General features: G+C 33.4%; 2 protein-coding genes across 2 annotated transcripts; both read left to right on the top strand.

The window, feature by feature from the left end:
• The first annotated feature begins 4,510 nt into the window (after positions 1–4,510).
• LOC115981496 (probable aldo-keto reductase 1) lies at positions 4,511–10,211 on the top strand. The gene is made up of 7 exons (XM_031103680.1): positions 4,511–4,724; positions 5,570–5,737; positions 7,196–7,399; positions 7,575–7,747; positions 8,159–8,255; positions 8,395–8,548; positions 9,674–10,211. Exons 1-7 carry the CDS (start codon positions 4,665–4,667, stop codon positions 9,862–9,864), a joined length of 1,047 nt encoding a protein of 348 aa, XP_030959540.1. The 5' UTR covers positions 4,511–4,664; the 3' UTR covers positions 9,865–10,211.
• Positions 10,212–11,959: 1,748 nt separating this feature from the next.
• On the top strand, positions 11,960–20,655 carry LOC115981497 (probable aldo-keto reductase 1). The gene is made up of 7 exons (XM_031103682.1): positions 11,960–12,124; positions 15,095–15,262; positions 16,366–16,569; positions 16,751–16,923; positions 17,177–17,273; positions 19,158–19,311; positions 20,202–20,655. Exons 1-7 carry the CDS (start codon positions 12,065–12,067, stop codon positions 20,390–20,392), a joined length of 1,047 nt encoding a protein of 348 aa, XP_030959542.1. The 5' UTR covers positions 11,960–12,064; the 3' UTR covers positions 20,393–20,655.
• Positions 20,656–21,039: the final 384 nt, after the last annotated feature.

Below are 21,039 nucleotides of genomic sequence, written 5' to 3'. Positions count from 1 at the left end.
CGACAGAATGTTTCTAAAGATTGTTTGTTTTGAGATGCTATACAGTCAATCAATGAAGATATGTAATTATGTACTAATAAAAAGAAAAAATGAATGACTTTTTGAATGCAATAAGGGCACTCAAAAACCAATAGAATTCAGGTTCATCTAAGGGTTTTCCAGTTTCAAGGGACAAGAAATCTCAAAAGTCTTCAAAACAGGGATGGCACTAAAAGCTAAGCCTTAAATGGTATAAGATTTTAACATAGGTTTAATTTCAATGGGATTCACTCTCTCTAGCTGACCAGTTATTTTCTTTTAATTTCCAGGACTTATTTAATGAATTGAACCTATGGTAGAGATTTCCAATAGATAAAAACTGGAAAGGTTGCTTCATAGGTAAATGTGATGAACACACAAACATGACATATTGTAGAGAGAACTTAGCAACTCCTGAAAACATGCAGCAGCTTTCCTGTCATCAAAGTTAAGAAGTCTTCCAACAATTTGAAGCTTTCATATCCTTCCCATTTTTTTTCCAAAGACGAACTACTAACAACAACCAAGCCTTAGTCCCAAAATTTTGGGTTCAAGCCTTAGTGCAATGGTAAGTGCCTTCCACCAAAAGTGACAAATGTAGATTTGAATGCAGGAATCAACCTCTCCAACAAAATTGGGAATAAGACGTATGCCAACAACAACTTTCGCAAGTATGCCAACAACAACTTTCGCAACTTTTGGTAAGACTCCTCCCAATCCCCAAATATCTTAGCAATTGCCTTTTGTTTTGCGTCCCATACTTTATAGTAAGAAAGCTCATGATTATACTTAGTACGTATGATCTCCCATAGCTCATCAATACGTGCAGTGTGATTTTTTTGCAATTTTCCCAGAATTTTTGATGCAACAAAATGCGAATCCATCATTCTACCATCTCTTTTTAGGCCAAAGGGTATACAAGTGTGTGGACCCACATAAGACGTAACCATCCACATACCATTGAATTTAGTCTTCATGTATGCCCCAACATACCACTTGCAGTTGTCATCAACACATGCGGCGCACAATTTCGTTTTGGTCGACCTCCGGATTTTAAAATTTCTATTATCATTTGCTGCGTATATTATCAATGCATGCTTCACCGCATCTTTATTTGCAAAAGTCAACCCTTTAGAAAAATGCATCCCATCTTCCCAAGTAGAGACAAATGGTATCTGAAGACGTGAAGGATCAACCATATCTTCCCAAGTATTTGAGTAGAATGACTCAGCAGGAGGTCTGTAGCCAGTGGTCGTATTTCTATTATGCTGGACACCAATATCATCATTTGCATCAACTTCATCATGGTCCTCCATATTTTCCTCTTCAAAATTGGGAACGACTTCATGTTCATCCACATCGTTCTCAAAGTCGCCTTGCTCAATCCTCTCTTCGTATTCATCCACAACCTCAACATTTTCACCATCATTCGCAACATGATCTTCATCTTCATCTTCCTCCTCTAAATGTATCTCTTCACGATAGAGGGTTTCACTAGTATTAGCAACATGATCTTGAGATGGGAGCGTATAACCTCCCATCGTATACCCTTGTGCAGTATATCCTCCCATCGTATACCCTCCCATTGTAGTGCATCCATCATCTAGGGCTGTAAATTGCAAAGCCGTAGTTGTTTCTTGCACCACCTCAGTAGTGTTATCTGCAGGCGCCTCCAAACTTACATACAACTCGGCAGCATTTACTTGGGGCATTTTCTGGATCCTATTAAACATCATCTTTACATGTTTATCTTCTTTGATCGCCATATACCCATAATTTATCCGTTCATGAAGGACTTCTTGTGGGTAACGATAAATAATCTTGATGTCATACCAAGCAGGATTCAATTTCAATTCGTCCATTATTTTCCTCTTCAAATCATTCAACGTCTTCAACTTACGACGTAACATCATGTAGTAGCATTCGATACCCTCCCCTCTAAATGGGAATCCGTCAATCCCTTCAGGATTGTGAAGGGGTCCACTGAAGTATACATTTATATCAATATTCTTCAAAGATTGTGAACCTATTAGAGAGCCAAGCCAAGGAAATTTATGTTAGTGACATATTTTATCTCTTTCATTTATGTTCGAATTACAAAACCTTTTCTATCTACTCAAAGTACAAAAATTACAAGGGATCTAAAAGTGTAACAATTGCATATACTCACCCCACATCACATACAAACACACTCAATAATTATAATTTCGTACTCAAACAAATAAAAAAACTAAAAACAAAACTCACCCCCATTACAAATTTTAAACTCAGCTCTAACAAAAATATAAATAAAAATATCATCATTCCAGTGCTACGGAAATTAATGGCATACCCTATTACACTACTATTAATGAAATAACATAGAGCAGGGTTCATCAGACAAAAGAAAATAAAAACACTAATGTGAATATGATCATGATCAATCAAATTAGGCATATCATCTAATTTGAAAATCAAGGCATTAATATACAGTGAAATATACTAGATGTGATATACAAACTCAAATTTTGACAATGGTAGTCATAAAAATCATACAATAAAAAATCCGTCATGACAGTAAATTTGTTTCGGATCAGCTAATATGTCATCCAGAAAATGGAAAAATGCTAGCTGCTTAATTAGGTGCAACTGGACCGGTGACCCAATTATTTTCATAGCTTTTACTGTATTCAATAATGTCTTTCTCATGGTTGGAATTTCATAAAAGTTGGAGGTTGCACAATTCTTTGAACCTGTTTCTTTTTTCTTCCCTTATGTGTCTATTATTTATATATTTATATAAATATATAGTTGTATAAATATATAAATATAAATATATAGTTGTATAGATATATAAATATAAATATATACATATATTTATATTTATATAAATATATAAATATAAATCTATATATTTATATAAATATATATATATATTTATATTTGCATTTAGTTGTGTAAATATATAAATATAAATATATTTATATAAATATATAGTTGTATAAATATATACATATATTTATATTTATATAAATATATATAAATATAAATCTATATATTTATATAAATATATATATATTTATATTTGCATTTAGTTGTGTAAATATATAAATATAAATATATTTATATAAATATATAGTTGTATAAATATATAAATATATTTCTATAAATATATAAATATAAATAAATATAAATATAAATAAAAAAAAATATATATAAATATTTAAACATATAGTTGTATAAATATATATATACATATTTAAACAACCAACTAATATACATAAGGAGCCCTGCTTGGGCTTCCAGGCCGGTTACTCAAAAAAAAAAAACTAATATTATGAAACAAATATACATATTTAATACAAACAAATATCTTATCAGAAAAAAAAATATAAATATTTAATACAAACAAATATTTTATCAAGAAATGGCATGACAAATTCAATGCAAGCAACACTTTTTAAAGCAGCTATATACACTAAACAACCAACTAGATAGTGAGGAGGAGACCCTTACTTGACATGAGGATGAGCAAATATACTGTTGAGATTGTATGAGAGTGAGAGGAGCAATGTTTTGCTGCTGATGTATGAGAGTTTATGAGAGTTGTTGAGAGAGAGGTTTTGTGATAGAAGTTGCTGAAGTTGTGAGTTGTGTGAGGTAGTCAAAATATTTTCTGAGAGTTGTGTGAGAGGTTGTGTGAGAGTTTTTTATTACTGACCAATCACCCAAAAATAAAACACAGATATGACCAATGCCAAAATAGTGCTGGTCAGACTTTTCTTTATAAGCTTTGCACATTCAAAATAAACACAGTAGGCTGGTCAGATATTCTCTGCACGCCCAAAAGAGATCAAAAACAAAACACTGTAGGCTGATCAGCTTTGCACGTTCAAAATAAACATTGACATGACCAATCACTACACAGCCCAAAAGAGACCAAACTGGCTGACCTGCTCAGCCACTCAAAAACAAAATAAACATTGACATGACCAATCACTACACAGCCAAAAGAGACCAAAAACAAAAACACTAGGCTGGTTAGCCACTCAAAAACACAGACATGATGGTATTCTCTGCACGCAAAAGACTCTACCATCTATTCTCTGCACGCAAAAGACAAAAAACATGGACGACCAAGACGTTAGGGGGTGGGCTGAACGTGTAAAAATCGAGTCTGTAAGACTCGATTTTACTTTCAGTAAATCGAGTGTCTGATACTCGATTTCTACATGTTCTCCACGTAGAAATCGAGTCTCAGACACTCGATTTCTATGTGGATTACACGTGGAAATCGAGTCTCAGACACTCGATTTCCGCGTGTAGTCCACCTGGATTTTTGGCATGAAAAACCAGGTAAACCGAGCCTTAGAGGGTCGATTTAGAGCCTGTAAATCGACCCTCTAAGGCTCGAGTTGTTACAATCATAAATTCTTTCAAAACGGGACCAACTAACTGAATAGTTAGTTTTTTAATGCTAGTTTCCTACAATCTCCTTTTGAAAACGGTAATCTGTTTTGGACTGTTTATAAAACCTGAACCAGACATACCGTTTGTCTATACTCTGTTTGCTGAGGATTCCCATTTCCCACTATAATCTTTTCAATCAGAGAAGTCTCATCCCAATACCCAATTGAAGAGAAAAAACTGTGGAAAACAAGAACAGGATGGCTGACGAGCACAGTGCCCAAATTCCAAAAGTGAAACTTGGAAATCAGGGACTTGAGGTAAAACCCGTTTCAGTTCCTTGGTTTTACTTTCAAATTTTCAATACCCTATAAGATAAAGCACAAAACTTTAATTTCATTCTTTCATATAGGCTTTTACTGTGTGTTTGGAAATTGCTCGAGGTAGTACTAATTGTCCAAATTCATGTACTACAACTGAGAAAAAAATGAATTTGATTTAAAACCCAGTTCATTGCTTGACTTCCCCACTGCAATGGCATAATAAAAATCTAAACTTTTTTGATCAGATAGCTTTTCTTTATGTTCTTTTGCATTTAGTTTATATATTATGTCTGGGTTTTTTCGTGTCTGCCTATTAATCTTTTGAAATGCTTAAATGGCAAAATGAGATATAAAGATTTCTTCTTTTTTCCAGGTATAAATGGGGTTATATCTTTTGAACTGATAGATCAACAATTTTAGAAGTGTTTTAAGTCAAAAACTGATAGAATTGATAAGTAAGATCAAAACAATTATAACATTGTGTCCCTCATTTTCTTTTCTGTATAGGGTTGAAGAAACAAACATTATATATTTTTGAGATGGTAGGCTGATAAGTTATTCTCCTGTATCATTTGTCGATCTATTTGACGAGCCGTGATAGTGTTAAGTAATTCATTTTGTAAACTGGATCACATATTTTTACCTCAAGTAGACATGCTATCATCAAATTCATTTGGACTCTCTCTTAAAAAATTGATCAGAGGCCTGAATTATGCCCTACTGTTCCTCTTTAGAATGTGGTGAAAGAGTTAAGAAATGGTTGTTTGAGTTCTTCTCCACAAAATAAGAGATGTTTTTGCTTGTTATAAACTTTTTAGATTGTAATGTAATTTGTCTTCCAGGTTTCAAAGCTGGGGTTTGGCTGTATGGGGCTGTCTGGAGTCTATAATGATCCTGTCCAGGAAGAGGTTGGCATATCAATCATCAAGTATGCATTCAGTAAAGGAATCACATTCTTTGATTCAGCAGATGTTTATGGAGCAAATGCTAATGAAGTTTTGGTTGGAAAGGTAATGCACCTGCACAATAATATTTTACTGGATGATCTATATTCATTTATGGTAGCTATAATGCGTTTGAACTTTGAATACCTTTGCTGATTTATTTCTACTGGCAGTATATCCGTGAGATGCATGACATTTTATAGGGGTTTAAAATCTCCATATCTACAATCACACGACTTAAAAGACTTTTCAAATTTTATTTCACTAATCTAATTAATTTTCCACAAAACAAAGAAGGAATCAAAGAGTTCCCTCAAAAAGCATTTTTAGAACCTTCTTGCAGTATCTGTTTGTATCATGTCCATATCTAGAATTAACTTCATATAAACATATAGAAAACAATATAACACATATAAAGATGAAAAACTCAACAAAAAGGAAAATGCAGATCTAGATGGGATTTTGGGATTTAAAGATGTGTGTGTTCCATTGTTAATGGTTTGGAGAGAGAATAAGAGATGAAGAGCTGAGAGAGATGAAGATAGAGGGACAATTATTAAAAGCAAAGGAAAAGGTGTAATAAAACAATGAGCAAATGGAGCAAGGACAATGAGTAATTGAAGGACCTACAAAAATTAATATAACAATCAATATCTGTATTGGATCCATTCATAATAGAGTGACTAGATTTTACACTGGCCATCAACCTACTGCAACACTCCTCCTTTTCCCAAACTTGAGACTAGTTGTGAACAAAATATATAACACTAAGCATAGACACAGGTTGAGTTACCCACAAAAATTAATAGCACAAAAAAAAAAAAAAGAGGTCAATTCTAGCTGTCCTTGTAGCTGAATTTAATTCAAGGGCTGAACTTTATCTGAGCTTGGATTTGTATATATTTATATGGTTTAGATAATATCTCTTTGTAGACTAGGATATCCTAATTAACAAAGAACGATATAGGAAAAGTTTTGGCTTTGTTTGAAAAACTCTGTAAAAGAAGGGATTGAGTACAATATGTGTTATAATTTTGATATGATATTGTTATTATATCTCTTGTATCAAGAAATTAATGCATTGCTCATTTCTGGGCTCTCAACCTTAATGAACGAAGCCACTTTCTTACCCTTGGGAAGAATGTGTAACCTGTTAGCTACAGAGATCAATCTCCTGTGCATCTAAAACCTGAAACATTGGAAATGGACTTCTGAAGAACCATTGTCCATGCATTGTCCACATTAATTGAAAAGCCTTAAGCATTTCTTTTGGAAAATAAAAAACCATCACTTGCTTCTGAAGCCTTTGCCAGAAACATTTGTCATTATGCCAGGTTTCATAAAAACGACAATCAAAATAGTGACAGCAAACCCTGATGGTGAAAGCTTCTATTTATCTATTCATTAGTGGAAACAGAAACTATATTAGTAGACCATCTTATGAGAACACAGACTGCCATGATTGTTGTTACTTCTGCAGCTGGCTCAAGAGTATAGAGTTTCATAAAATTTATGTCTTTTCAGGCATTGAAGCAGTTGCCTAGGGAGAAGATTCAGTTAGCCACAAAATTTGGTATTGTCAAAATGGAAGCTAATAGAGTTACAGTTAATGGTACTCCTGAATATGTCCGCTCCTGTTGTGAGGGTAGTCTGAAGCGCCTTGATGTGGATTATATTGATCTCTACTACCAGCACCGTGTTGACACTTCAGTACCTATAGAAGACACTGTAAGTGTTTCAAAAATTCTTTCTCCCCGTTTAAAATGCATTCTGCAAGTGACATCAATTTTTATATATATTGTTGCCTTAACTCAAACTCATAAGCAGTGCTGTTAGACTCTTTCAGCTTCTTGAAGTTGTAGACTAGGTAATTCATCTATTAATTTTTCTTTTTTTATGGTAGATTGGGGAACTTAAGAAGTTGGTGGAAGAAGGAAAAATAAAGTATATTGGATTGTCTGAAGCTAGTGCAGACACAATAAGGAGGGCACATGCAGTTCATCCCATCACTGCTGTACAAATGGAGTGGTCCGTTTGGACTCGCGAAATTGAGGAAGAAATAGTCCCCCTTTGCAGGTAACTTCATATTCTATTCCAAATTACTAGAAAATCAAAATCTCTATTCACAATTTATCCATGCCTTCCTGCCCTAAAACCATTCCAGTTACCTTCTTCCATTAGGTTTATATATCAGTCAACATCTCAAGTTCTTGAGGCTTAAAACAGAAAATGCTGTAGCATGTTTCTTGCATCAGAGAAATGTACATGGATGTATGATAGACTAGCTCTATTAAAAAATATACCTTTTTATTTGAATTTTATATTTTGGCATTAGATTTATCTCCTAGGATAAAATGTTATATTTCCCCCACCTTGGGTTGTCGTGCCATTTGCATTTTCCTGTTACTATGCTGCTGTTACAATTTGTTTGAACACCATACTGTGCTGTGAAAAGTGTCCTTTAAGGATATATGCCAAAATGTACAGGGAGCTTGGAATTGGAATAGTACCATACAGCCCTCTTGGTCGTGGATTTTTTGGTGGCAAAGCAGTCATAGAAAGTATACCTGCAAATAGTTTTTTGGTATGTAGCTGGTTTTTCATTCCTTATCTGTGCATCTATATAAACAGATTTTTTTTTGGCTTTGTTAGAAGTTGTTGTTTTTCTCTTGTTGCTTGTGAGATTAAGCTTGGACTGATGGCTAATTTTTACCTTTTGTCAGAACGCAAATCCTAGATTTCAAGGAGAGAATTTTGATCAAAACAAGACCTTCTATTTTCGATTTGGAAAGTTGGCTGAAAAGCATGGATGCACCCCTGCACAACTTGCACTTGCATGGATTCTTCATCAAGGAGATGATGTGGTTCCCATCCCTGGTGAGTGACTCTTGTGAACCTTGTTCACCTTCAATCTTGTATGTGTTGCTCAGATTTTCCAGCATCCTTTGAATTTCTTGGAAAGAAGAAAATAATTTGAGATAAACAAATCATTAGAAGATTTTCTATTTATTGGTTGGGCTACTGAAAAATCAACCATCACTATAAATTTAATATTAAATACTCTATCTGCTATTAGTCTTCCCCCTTCATCACCAGCTAGTTAAAAAAAAGGGAAAAAAGGTGCTCTTACCTACTTATGATGTTTCTTGGTAGCAAATGCCAACTTGCAAATCTGTCTTGTCATTCAAAAGCTGCTGGACACGATCATGATATGTTGTTATGATATTCTGGTTTCAAAATAAATGAAAAGTTCAGATATATTATTTCAGCGTCACAACTTTTTGAAATTGGAGCATTTCAAAAATCAAGAACTTCAGTTTTCCTTGTCCATCTAATCAAGCAACTAGGGAGAGTACAAAGTTATGTGATTATGTTATGCAGCATAAAATTATGCATTAGTCATACTTCTTTTGTACCTCAAAACATCTCATGAGAAGTAAGAACAGGTCAAAGTATTGGAATAAAACTTTACTCAACCTATGAAGAAAAAGGGCAAAAACAAAATAAAAATTAATCAAACTCGACTAAAATCCTCAATCCCAACAGATTGGGCCAGCTACTTGGAACTTTTTTCTTTTTCTTTCCCTTTAGCACTATCAAAGATCATTCACTTCAGTTTAGATATAGAACTAAAAGTATATTTTTTATTTTTCATACTTATCAAAAAAATATTTTTTTTTTTTCATGAATCATGCCTATAATTTCTTCATGGTTCCTTCGTATAATTCACAAGTTGTTCAATTTAATGATTATTGTCAACTTCCTTTCATCTTGAATCTTGAATTTTATCATTTTTGAGTATTGTATGAGTTCCTTCGACAACGTTTACAATTTCTGTATTTTACCCATTATTTTATTTCTATCTTTTGGTCTAAAGACGACAATATATTTGGTTGGCACTTACAAATTTTTTTTTGGAAAAAATTATTTGATTAGCTCTTCAACTAAGATGAATTGAAGTATAGCCTGAATTATTTGTCTGACCTTGCTCATGTTTTCTAGGGACAACTAAGATTAAAAATCTTGATGATAACATTGGTTCCATAAGAGTGAACCTCGGTAGAGAAGATGTGAAGGAGATTTCTGATGTAATACCCGTCAATGAGGTTGCAGGGGATAGAATAAGTGATAATTTTATTCGCTGCTCATGGAAGTTTGCAAATACACCATCAAGGGACAGCAAATTAACTTAAAAGTCTTTATTTGATATGAGGTGTTTGTTTCGTGCAAAATTTATGGTGAAAGATGATGCTGATCAGCTACTAAAGTACAGTCCAACCTATGCTCAAGATGGTTTTCATTGAGATGAATAACAGAGTACAGAATTTTTAGAATGGCAATGTTGTAGGATATTACATGTGCTAGTGTGATTATGATGTTGTTCTCTGTAATTGAAGTACTGTCCTCCATTTTAGGCACAATTAAATGTGTTGATGGCCAATATCTTAGAGATGTTTTACAAATCTGGTTACCTCTCTTTATTCAATGGAGCCACAGTGAGAGTCATGAATCGTAGTATAGTTTCACAAACTTCAGCCAATGCTGCCTAGTTTTACTGTGATGACGAGTTTTTTTTCACTAAAGGCGCCTGCTAGAAAAAGCCTCAGCATCAGCTAACATGTCTATAGGATTCTAACTCAAACAAAAGACTTAGAATGCATGAAGGGTTAAAAGCTATGTAAAGATCTGCAAGACATGAATGTTCTTTTGAACTTCGCTCAAGCAATCATTAAAGTCAGGCAGAAAGTTCGCAAGACTCTTGCTTGAACTGGACAATAGAAACTTGAATTCAATAATTTAATAAACTGCTAGACAAATTAGATCTAAGAAAGATTGTAGCTCCAACGCATTTGTCTCATTCCCTTCGAGGATAATTTTTAATGTTGGGAGAACTTCCACTAAGCAGAACAGCTCAAGTGGGAAACATTACATAAAGTTTATCAATGGGGACGTGCTACTTTAACATAAGCAACAAAAACAAAGCGTTGAAGATGCTGCATGGTGTCATATTTAAAGACGAAAGAAACAAATAAAATGGCCTTATAAAAAATATAGTGACAACGTGACATAATCAATGATGTCAGAAAGTTTGGACTGCAGGACCGATTTTGTGGTCTGAAGTTCATTTTTGTTGTTTTTTAATGGCATGAAATTTTTTGGGTTAGGTTTGGGTGCAGTGTCCAGTTACACTGGATCCATTAAAATTATAACACGTGTCTACTTTTGAACACATGTTGCTATCTTAACAGCTCTAGCACACTACATGCATTGGACCTCACTCAAATTTCTTAAAACTCAACTCTAGTTTCCAGAAGTTTGATTTTTTAAACCGGCGGGTTCTAGCTATGGCTGAAAATTAGCTTACCATTTAAAGGTGAACTCATTGAGTTTATAAAAAAAAAAAATTGTGAACTCCTTCATGCATGTATCTTTGAATTCTTTAGCATTACTTGCTATTTAGGAAAATACTAGGACCATAATTTTTGTCATAATTTGCTCATATGACAAGTCGTGAGTGGAGAAGTAAAAGTAGTGGATCCACAACTCCACTTCTCATGACTTGCCACGTGAACAAGTTGTGATTCTAATATTACTCTGCTATTTAAAGGTGAACTCCTTGATTCATGTATCTTGAATTCTTAAGCATCTTCCGAGAAGTATTGCTATATATATATATATATATATAAAAGGTTATATTCATTGCATAAACTCTTATTTTTGCAAGGTTTGGGAGAGGTTATGGTAGGCAATTTTTTTTTTTTTTTTGAGAGAGAGACTAATTACCTAACTTCAACTTATCATTTTTGGTGAAAGGCAAACAAAGATATGATTTTTTGAAGTAAGACTAATAAAAACAGCTGAGGAGCAGAAAGTTCAGATTCCTAGGGTGAAAAAGTTCATGAAGGGGAAGATATGTGTGTCTGTAGATATGACACAAATTCTAAGCAATATTTTGGTTCACCATCTTAGTGGGACCATCATCCTTACTGCTACAAAAAAATAGTGACTAGTCGTAGCAGCAATAACACACCTATTAAGCCAAGTTTTTTTTTTTTTTTTTGCTGAATCTATTCAGCCAAGTTATGTGCCTCATTGTTTGCTTCCGCACTTTCATAGAAACATCCCAAATAAGATAATGCATGAATATAAATGATAATCTCTTTTTTGGATTTTATAATGTCGGAGAACTTTTGGTGGGGTCTCCAGCCAAAGCAGGCAATTGGGGGAAGACTAAAAAATAAACTTTTGGTGGGGTCTCCAGCCAAAGCAGGCAATTGGGGGAAGACTAAATAATATATAGCATAGGCATCTATATATATATATATATATATATATATAACTGACAACAGAAGTAAGGCAAACAAAGATTAGGATTTTAAAGTAAGAATAAGAATGGCTGAGGAGCAGAAAGTTCAGATTCCTAGGGTGAAACTTGGAACTCATGGATTTGAGGTACCTTCTCTCTCGGGTTTTTTTATTTATTTATTTTTTTTAATTAAAGTTTTTCTCTTGCATATGGTTGAATTGAACACCACCACTATAGATTTTTCCCATGCCTAGATTAATTGAAATTTCAAATTAAAAGCTTTTAATTGAGAAAATTAATGATTTTTCATGGTTGTGCTTGATAAGCACATGTTTGTGAAACATAGAATTTTGATACTTTACAGCCCTTGAGCCCCTCAAAGAAATCTCACTGAAAAGATAGCAATGGCTATTCTGCCTAAATAATTGAAATTTAACTTGAATGTAAAGTTATGTAATTTGCCATAGCTAGAAGATCCTCTTTCTTATCTGGGAACATAAAATTGAAGGTTATGACCAAATGAAAATCAAACTGATTTAGGAGTGAATTGTTATTACTGATAAGCAACCTTTCAGAAGCTTTAGGTCTAATTTGTGGCAGGTGTACTGAACTAAAATTCTACAAGTCACTAATGCACAATTGGTATTGCTAGTATATCTATCCAATCTAAATAAGGACCCTTTTGCACATAGGTGCGTGCAAAAACAATATTGATTATGAAGATTAACAGGGCAGTTTGATTCTAATGGTTCTCATAAATGAAGCGGTATGATATTTGATTATCTTTATATATACCTCTCTCTTTACATAATGATTTTCCTACTTAACAAATGATATTAGCTACACTAGATATTGTCTCTTGAAAACCAAGACAACTGCTGTGACAATAGCATGCTCAAATGTAGCCATAGTGCATAGGTCCTAGTATCCCATGAACAGAGTCACAATATGTACATGGAGTTAATGTAAGTCTTAGGTGAATCCCTTACCAAATGTTGTTTGAGTTACAAGACAGTTTGATCCCCTTATTTGTTTTCCATTATGGCCTTAACCACTATCCTTAACTTCAAGTTCCCCACTTATTGAGAATCTTGAAAAGAAAAACCAGGAATATTTTGATAGATGGCAGAATAGAACAATGCATACTCATTAAATCATCAGTTCATGTCATCACCTAAATCTCATGTCATGTTTATGATTTACAGTATGATGCATGAGAATATGTGATTATTTTGTAAGGAAATATAAAGAATATATAATTTTTTTTTTTAAAACATGCGTAAAATCTTATATTAGGATTAGTCATCTGTAACAAAGTATTTTTCTCATTTTTTTTTTTTTTTTTTTCCATTTTGATGTATTAAACTACTAATTGCTGAATGCTCTTTTTTTTATAACCCTCTACCAAACCAACCAACTAAGAGCAAGGAATATTTTTAAAACTAAAATAAACATTGCTTTCTTTTTTTAATAATGAAATTTTGTGTTCTTTAGAAATAAAAAAATTTAATATATGCACACACACACATGTATATTTTACTTTCTTTTTATATCAAAATTTTCATTTGCTTATATTATTAGCCAATTCGCTAGTGATAGAATATAACAAGGATTAGGTTTTTCCAATCATTTAGTTAGAAAGGAAAGAGAAAAATAGAGTCTTCCCATCATTCAAAAAACTTCAACTTGTAACCACTATTTTAATGTTATCTTTAATACCAAACCAATTTATCTCTTTGAAGTATACAAAATATGATCATGATCTCTCTTTTTGAATACATTTCTTATCTCAATATGTTTGTAAATATATGCTAAATCAAAACATACTCATTCCATATGAAGAAACTTTGCAAAAAAACAAAGTGTCATATCAATCATTTCTTAACAATGATTAACTAAACTGATTAGGAAAATAATTTGATAGTGATAATCTTTTTTTTTTCCGCATAAATTGCAAATTCGTCCACCCAAAAAGATTATCAAACAAACAATTATTAGCAAAATCTCATAATTAAGTGTTATAATAACAATAACAATAACAATAATAATACAATTGCAAAAGCAAAAACATGTCACTAATCCGATTATTTTCCTTTGACTAACCTTTGCTTTTGTCTTAATAAGTGGCACTATAGAGTACTAAATCAATTACTAAGAGTAATTTCTCTACAAAAACAAAAATTTTCCACAAAATGATTAAAAAATAAACAAAATAGAGTAAAGTCTCATAAATTAACATCTAAACAGAACCCTAAAAAAATCAAATATAACTTGCAAAACAAGTAATTAATTATTAACCCAATAAAATCAAATCAATGAGATAAAGAAAAAAAAAGTGTAACTAGGAATTGGAATACCAAAACAACTAAATATGCATAGAAGCTGATACAAATTTTCCAAAAAGAGAAAGATATGTGATGTGTCAGTTAAATCGACAATAACAAAAAGAACCATTAGTAGAAGAAAAAAAGTGTTGTAACAACAAAAAATCCACCAAAAGAGAAACAAAATCGGGGAGAGAGAGAGAGAGAGAATGATCTTTTTTTTCATGGACAACTTGGAAGGAATAGGAGAGGTGGAAAGGAAGTAATAAGAAATTTATATGAAAATTAAGATAGAAGAAGAATGGTTGAAGTAGGTAAAAGGTTGAATAAAGTGAAATGGTAGATTTTAAGAAGATATAAAGTATAAGAATACAATGGTTGAAGAAGATGAAAGGTTGAATAAAGTGAAAATTGCAAAAATTAAAAACTAAAAAGTAAGAAAAGATGCAAATGATGTGGCACAACAGGAGTTTTGTAAAATTTATTGCAAAGCTTTCATTATTATATATTGAATGTATAGATAAGATGGGAAGTTAATAAACTTCCTTCTTGTCAAGTTATTTTCTGACCTTTGACAGTATTTAACGATTCATCAAATTCACATGGACTCCATCTTAAGAAATAATCAGAGGCCTAGACCATTGCCTATAATCTTTTTGTCTGTTTAGTAATTTTTTCCCCGCATGAGAAAATGAGGGAGGAAAGAGCTTAAAATCCCTGTTTAAATTTCCTTCCACCAAAACAAGAGGTATTTTTCTTCAATAATTACTTATAGTATTATTTGTCCTCTAGGTTTCAAAGTTGGGGTTTGGATGTATGGGGCTTTCAGGAGGCTACAATGATCCTGTCCCTGAAGAGGTTGGCATATCAATCATCAAGCACGCATTCAGTCAAGGAATCACATTCTTTGATACGTCAGATATTTATGGGCCACATGCTAATGAAGTTTTGGTGGGAAAGGTAAATTTACTTGAAAATGATATCTCAGATGGTTTGTATTCATTTAGACTAGCTTGGATACCTCTGAGTACCTTATTCAGTTTGTTCATAATGTACATAGCATCAATCTTGGGGTCTACATTGCTTAGATTAGAATTTTGGACTATGGTAAGTGGTCAGCCCTTGAATATAAATTTGTGGGCTGGAAGTAATTCATTCTGTCTATGTAACTAAATGAATAATTTTCTGAACAAAATTCCATTTGAAATTTGTTTGTATTTAATGAACAAGGATACCCTTTTCAATAAAGCACAATTGTAATAATTTTGATCTGTGTGGTTATAGAGATTACATAACCTTGGAAAAGTAGGTAACCAGTAAAATGTATCTCGTGATTGATTTGTATTTCTGAAAATCTGATTACACACTCCCTATTGCACACTCCACGCTACCTTTTGAAATCGTGTTTTCATTGAAACGATTTCAGTCAAAATTGTGAAATTGTGTTTTTAAAACATAAAACATGATTTCAGCTTGTGACAGTGTGTATTAAAGAGTATGTGACTATCATTACTCTTTGAATTGTTTGTGTATTATTTTAAGAAGATATCGTAGGGCGAGCTTATTTTCAGAAAAGCATTCTCCAACTATAGGAAGGGAGCTGCTTTTTACCCTTTGAAAGAATATAACTTGTTATCTAGAAAGATCAATCTTGTATTTAACAAAAACCTGAATCACAGGAAATGACTTCTGCAGAACTTCTTCCAAATTATAATTTTTGATATTAATTGACTGCCCTAAATACCTTTTTGTTAATTAAGAAAAATAATTTCTTTATGCCAAAGCTTTGATCATAAACATTTGTCACAAAACAATTTCCATGCTTTGGGGTTACAAGGAAGCTAACCTTTTTATTTTCGGAAAGAAGAAAATAAATGGTTTTGTTTAAGTTGATTACTCAAACATAATGTTTTCACTCATGTATCTTGCTGTTTCTCTTTCGAGAAACAGAAACAGAACCATTTGAATGCACATCTTTACTGTAACATTGGTTTTCTTAGTTATTGGTGGCTTTTTTTAGTTGGCTTATGAGTAAACAGTATAATTTAAAAAGGCATTTTCAGGCACTGAAGCACTTGCCTCGAGAAAAGATTCAGTTAGCTACAAAATTTGGTATTGTCAAATTTGATCTTAATAATGTTGAAATAAATGGTACCCCTGAATACGTTCGATCCTGTTGTGAGGATAGTCTGAAGCGCCTTGGTTTGGATTACATTGATCTCTATTATCAGCACCGGATTGACACAACAGTACCTATAGAGGAGACTGTAAGTGTTACAAAACTTCTTTTTCCCCTTCTTTTATAAATGCATTTTCCATGTGGCATCAATATTTATAAGCATAATTTCCTTTACTCCAAATCAGAAGTAGTGCTGTATTATTCTTTCACTTTCCTGAAGTTGTAAACTAGGCAATTCATACATGAAAACTTACTTTTTTGGATCATAGATTGGGGAACTTAAGAAGCTGGTGGAAGAAGGAAAAGTGAAGTATATTGGATTGTCTGAAGCTAGTGCAGACACAATACGAAGGGCACATGCAGTTCATCCCATCACGGCTGTACAAATGGAGTGGTCCCTCTGGACTCGCGAAATTGAGGAAGAAATAGTTCCACTTTGCAGGTAACTTCATATTCTCTTAAAAACTATTGGGTGTTCCATTCAAAATGACTGGGCCCCAAGGTAAGGGAAGGGGATGAGGAAGATTTAAATAAGTGACCTCCACTGCATAAGGCATATTTCTCAATGCATGGTTCCAGCCTGAGGAGCCACTTGGGGTTATTTGCATTTATCTTTTACTATACTGCTGTCACAATATGTTTGAACTCCACATTATGGAATGAAAAGTGTCCTTTTGATATGCCAAAATGTACAGGGAGCTTGGAATTGGAATAGTACCGTACAGCCCTCTTGGTCAGGGATTCTTTGGTGGCAAAGCAGTTATAGAAAGTGTATCTGCAAACAGTTTTCTGGTATGTAGCACATATTTGTCTTGACTTTTTCTGTGTGTTTAAATTATGGAAAAAAAAAAAAAAAAAACACTGACGAGGAATCAATTCTAGATATTTAATTAATCAATTTCATGCACAATTTAAATCATGGATAATCAAGCATGAAATAAACAACACATGAAAAAATTACACACACAGACAAGGAATTTTTCATGAAGTGAAACCCAATTGGGAAAGAGACTCTGGGCCAAATTCCAACCCATCAAATCCACTATGAAGACTCTTATGGTATAGACTACACTTGCTACACTTTCTAAACAAGTAAACCGTACTTGAGCTCCCCACTTTTGCTTGCAACTGTAGACTCTTGCCCTGTGTCTTTACAGTTTTTTGATGCAGCAAGTCAATATGCTGACCGCCAAACAAGTCTCTTGGTTACTACTAGGTTCATAGTGTGTCAGTTGGCTAACAAAAGTTAAGTCTTGCATGTATTTTGAAGTTTAAGACTCAAAACCAAAACAAGTCAAAAAAGAAGAAACATTTTGGAATCTCAACACATAGCTCGACACCTATAAATTGATCAAGAAAAGCTTGACATGTCTCGAGGCTCTTGACATCTATCGATTAATTGAGAATCATGGATCCAGATTCTCAATCTAGACCATTAATTCATCCAATCTGAAGTTTTTTGTGCCCTACTTGCTAGAGTATAAAGGGACTAATATATGATGACTTAAATAAGTTTTGAGAGCTGTGCTTTTATATGCTTAGGGTTTCATGACCGAGTTCTCACTACCATTAACCAAAGAAGATCTCTAGACCAGTGATAATGCTAAAGTCAGTGCATAACACAGACTAGTTGTGGAAACCTTCTAGAGGGTTCTTGAAGTCAGAAACAGAGTGCTCATATGAATAGAGTCTGCCATAGAAAAGTTCAAGAAGTTGGAGTTGCGTGCAGTCACGTTAGTAAATACAGTAGAGGTAGCTTCAGAATTAGAGTTAATTTTATTGGACAAACTTATATTCTATGAGTGGATTTGTTTTCTTGAGGAGTGGCGGTAAACCCCTGTAGAGTTTTCTTGTTAGGGTTTTCTCTTTGTAATCATATTGCTTGTGTTCTTTATTTTCTGAAGTTATTTATTTTGGAATATTGGTTTGTGGATTGAGTTAACCAAATCTGAATTGGAAAGCATAATTTGTAAATTAATTGAATCCATCATAAAATTGGTTAATTGATTGCAATAAGGGTCTGGATTTCTAACAGTTAGTTCAAGGCTTCTTGAAGATTTTGGTTAGTCTTTGTGGTTTTAATGAATGCTACAACAACACAGGTGGTTTTCTAATCTTGGTAGTGTTAATCCTCTCAATATTAGGCAATGGGAGAGGGTGAAAGATCTTTTGCGCTTGGAATAGTTTTTCTCAAGGATTTATTGGCCATCTTCCTCCTTTGAAATCACTCCTCTAAAATCAGGATTTAATTTTTGACTTTATTTGTCAAGGGTTTGAGGAGTGATTGGCCCCAAAAATTGCCATAAAAGCCTTAGTTGGTGCTTTCTTTAACAAGTTCTCTCTACTGAATGTTGAATGAAAGACTGTCAAAACTTTCTGTCCATGCTTCTGAATTTCTTCATATATTCGCCCAACCGAATATAAGCCCGCTCAACCAAATTTTACAGATGTGCACTGTGAACAAAATCTTCCATCTTCATCCTCAATTACGCCAAATTAAAAATTAAAATTCTTTTACAATTACAAGGAAACTTTGTGATTTAATCAGCCAACACTAAAATACCTAACAAGACATACAAACAATTTTTAATGGGCTTGTTGCAAATTTATTATTATTATTTCTTGTTGCTTGTGAGATTAAGCTTGGGACTAATGTGTAACCTTTCCTTTCTTCAGAACATACATCCTAGATTTCAAGCAGAGAGCTTAGAGCAAAACAAGACCATTTATTTTCAAATAGGAAAGTTGGCTGAAAAGCATGGATGCAGCCCTGCACAACTTGCACTTGGATGGATTCTTCATCAAGGAGATGATGTGGCACCTATCCCTGGTAAGTGACTCCTTTTTAATGTTCATTCACCTTCAGTTTCAAGTGTTCATCTTTTACCAGCAGCCTTTCAACTTTAATGGACAGAAGAATAGCTTGGATAAATCAGGGGAAGAGATAAAGTGGCATGTTTTTCCACTGAGGCTGCTCTAAATCCACCATCAGTCAATCACTATAAAATCTGAAATACCTCCTTCATTATCAAGAAAAATGGACTAGAGTACTGTACCTACTTTTGATGTTATGAATGTACAAAACCCCACTTTCCTTTGTGACTTGCCAATTCACAACTAGTATGACACAATCATGGCATGTTCAGCAACTGTATTTAGGTAGAAAATTTTTCAGTCTTATGACTTCTTGAAATTTGATGGTAATCTCAAATTTCCATCAGTTTTTCTTGCCCAATTCACCAGCATCTTTGCAGCATACAAAGTTATGTGGCTCATTTGAAGAGTAATCAAATCTTACGTTTAGCCATATACTTCTTATGTAGGCTGTAGCTCAAACAATCTGGTCCCAAAGATGGACTCATACAACTCAAGTAAACTCAACTATGCCTGGTGCTCATAACAGAAACTAAAGTCATAATTACAATTTTTCTTGAATTATGTCCGTATATTATCTTGATTAATTCTCACATAATTCCTGAATTTTTGAATTTATCATTTTTGAATCTTGTAATATTTCCTCTCTAAAAATTTAACAACTGCCCCCTCCCTCTTTTTTTTGGGGGGGGAGAGGGAGGGGGTATCCTTCTGTCCGAAGATAACAACACCTTAGTAGTAGTACTGTGTATATCACAACTTGCACTAATTTTTTAAGTAGGCTCTTGAACTAAGATTTATTGCTTATAGCTGATATTTTTTTTAACATTTCTCATGGATTTGTAGGGACTACAAAAATTAAAAATCTTGATGCCAATATCGGTTCCTTTATAGTGAAGCTCACCAAAGAAGATTTGAAAGAGATTTCTGATGTAATAACCATCAATGAGGTGGCTGGGCATAGAACAACTGACGCTTTTATTCACTGCTCATGGAAGTTTGCAAATACACCAGACAAAGAAAGTAAGTTAGCATAATAAGCTATGTGCACAATGGGAAGCGCATGTCTCATGGAAAGAAATAAAATCATGAGGCCACATAAAGCTACTTCAAATTGTGAAAGACGAAGATGATCAGCTACCAAAGAACAGTCCAAACTATGTTTGAGATATTGTTACTGTTAAGACTATGATGAACGGTGTAATATTGAATTCACAGAACTGTGATGCTGCTTGTTTTGTGTGTTACGATATGATTCTGGTTACTCTGTTCTTTTAAGAATTTTGTCTATTTTCTTCCATTTTAGGCCCTTACAGGTATGGTGAATGCAAATTTCTTACAAATATTTGCTTCTTATCAACATCTTTACTCAATCGAGCTGAAGTGAAAGGTGAGAGAAGTGTATCTTACCATAGCTTCTTAAGCTTTGGCCAATGCTGCTTATTCTTAGTGTGAGGCCAACATTTTGGGTACAGAAATAAAGAAATACAGAACAATAAGAAGCTTTCTTTCATATATACATACACACACACACACACACATATATATATATATATATGGGTTTTTTTAGGAAATTCATTATGGGAAAGCGAAAAAATGATTAACTTTTTTGATGGCCTTTTCAATTTCCTATAAAAAGTTTTTTTAAAATGGATGATTACTGTATGTCCTAAGGGCACATTAA

This window comes from Quercus lobata, chromosome 3, assembly GCF_001633185.2.
Source record: "Quercus lobata isolate SW786 chromosome 3, ValleyOak3.0 Primary Assembly, whole genome shotgun sequence".
NCBI classification, from domain to species: Eukaryota; Viridiplantae; Streptophyta; class Magnoliopsida; order Fagales; family Fagaceae; genus Quercus; species Quercus lobata.
This window is presented reverse-complemented; position numbering and strand designations above follow the sequence as displayed.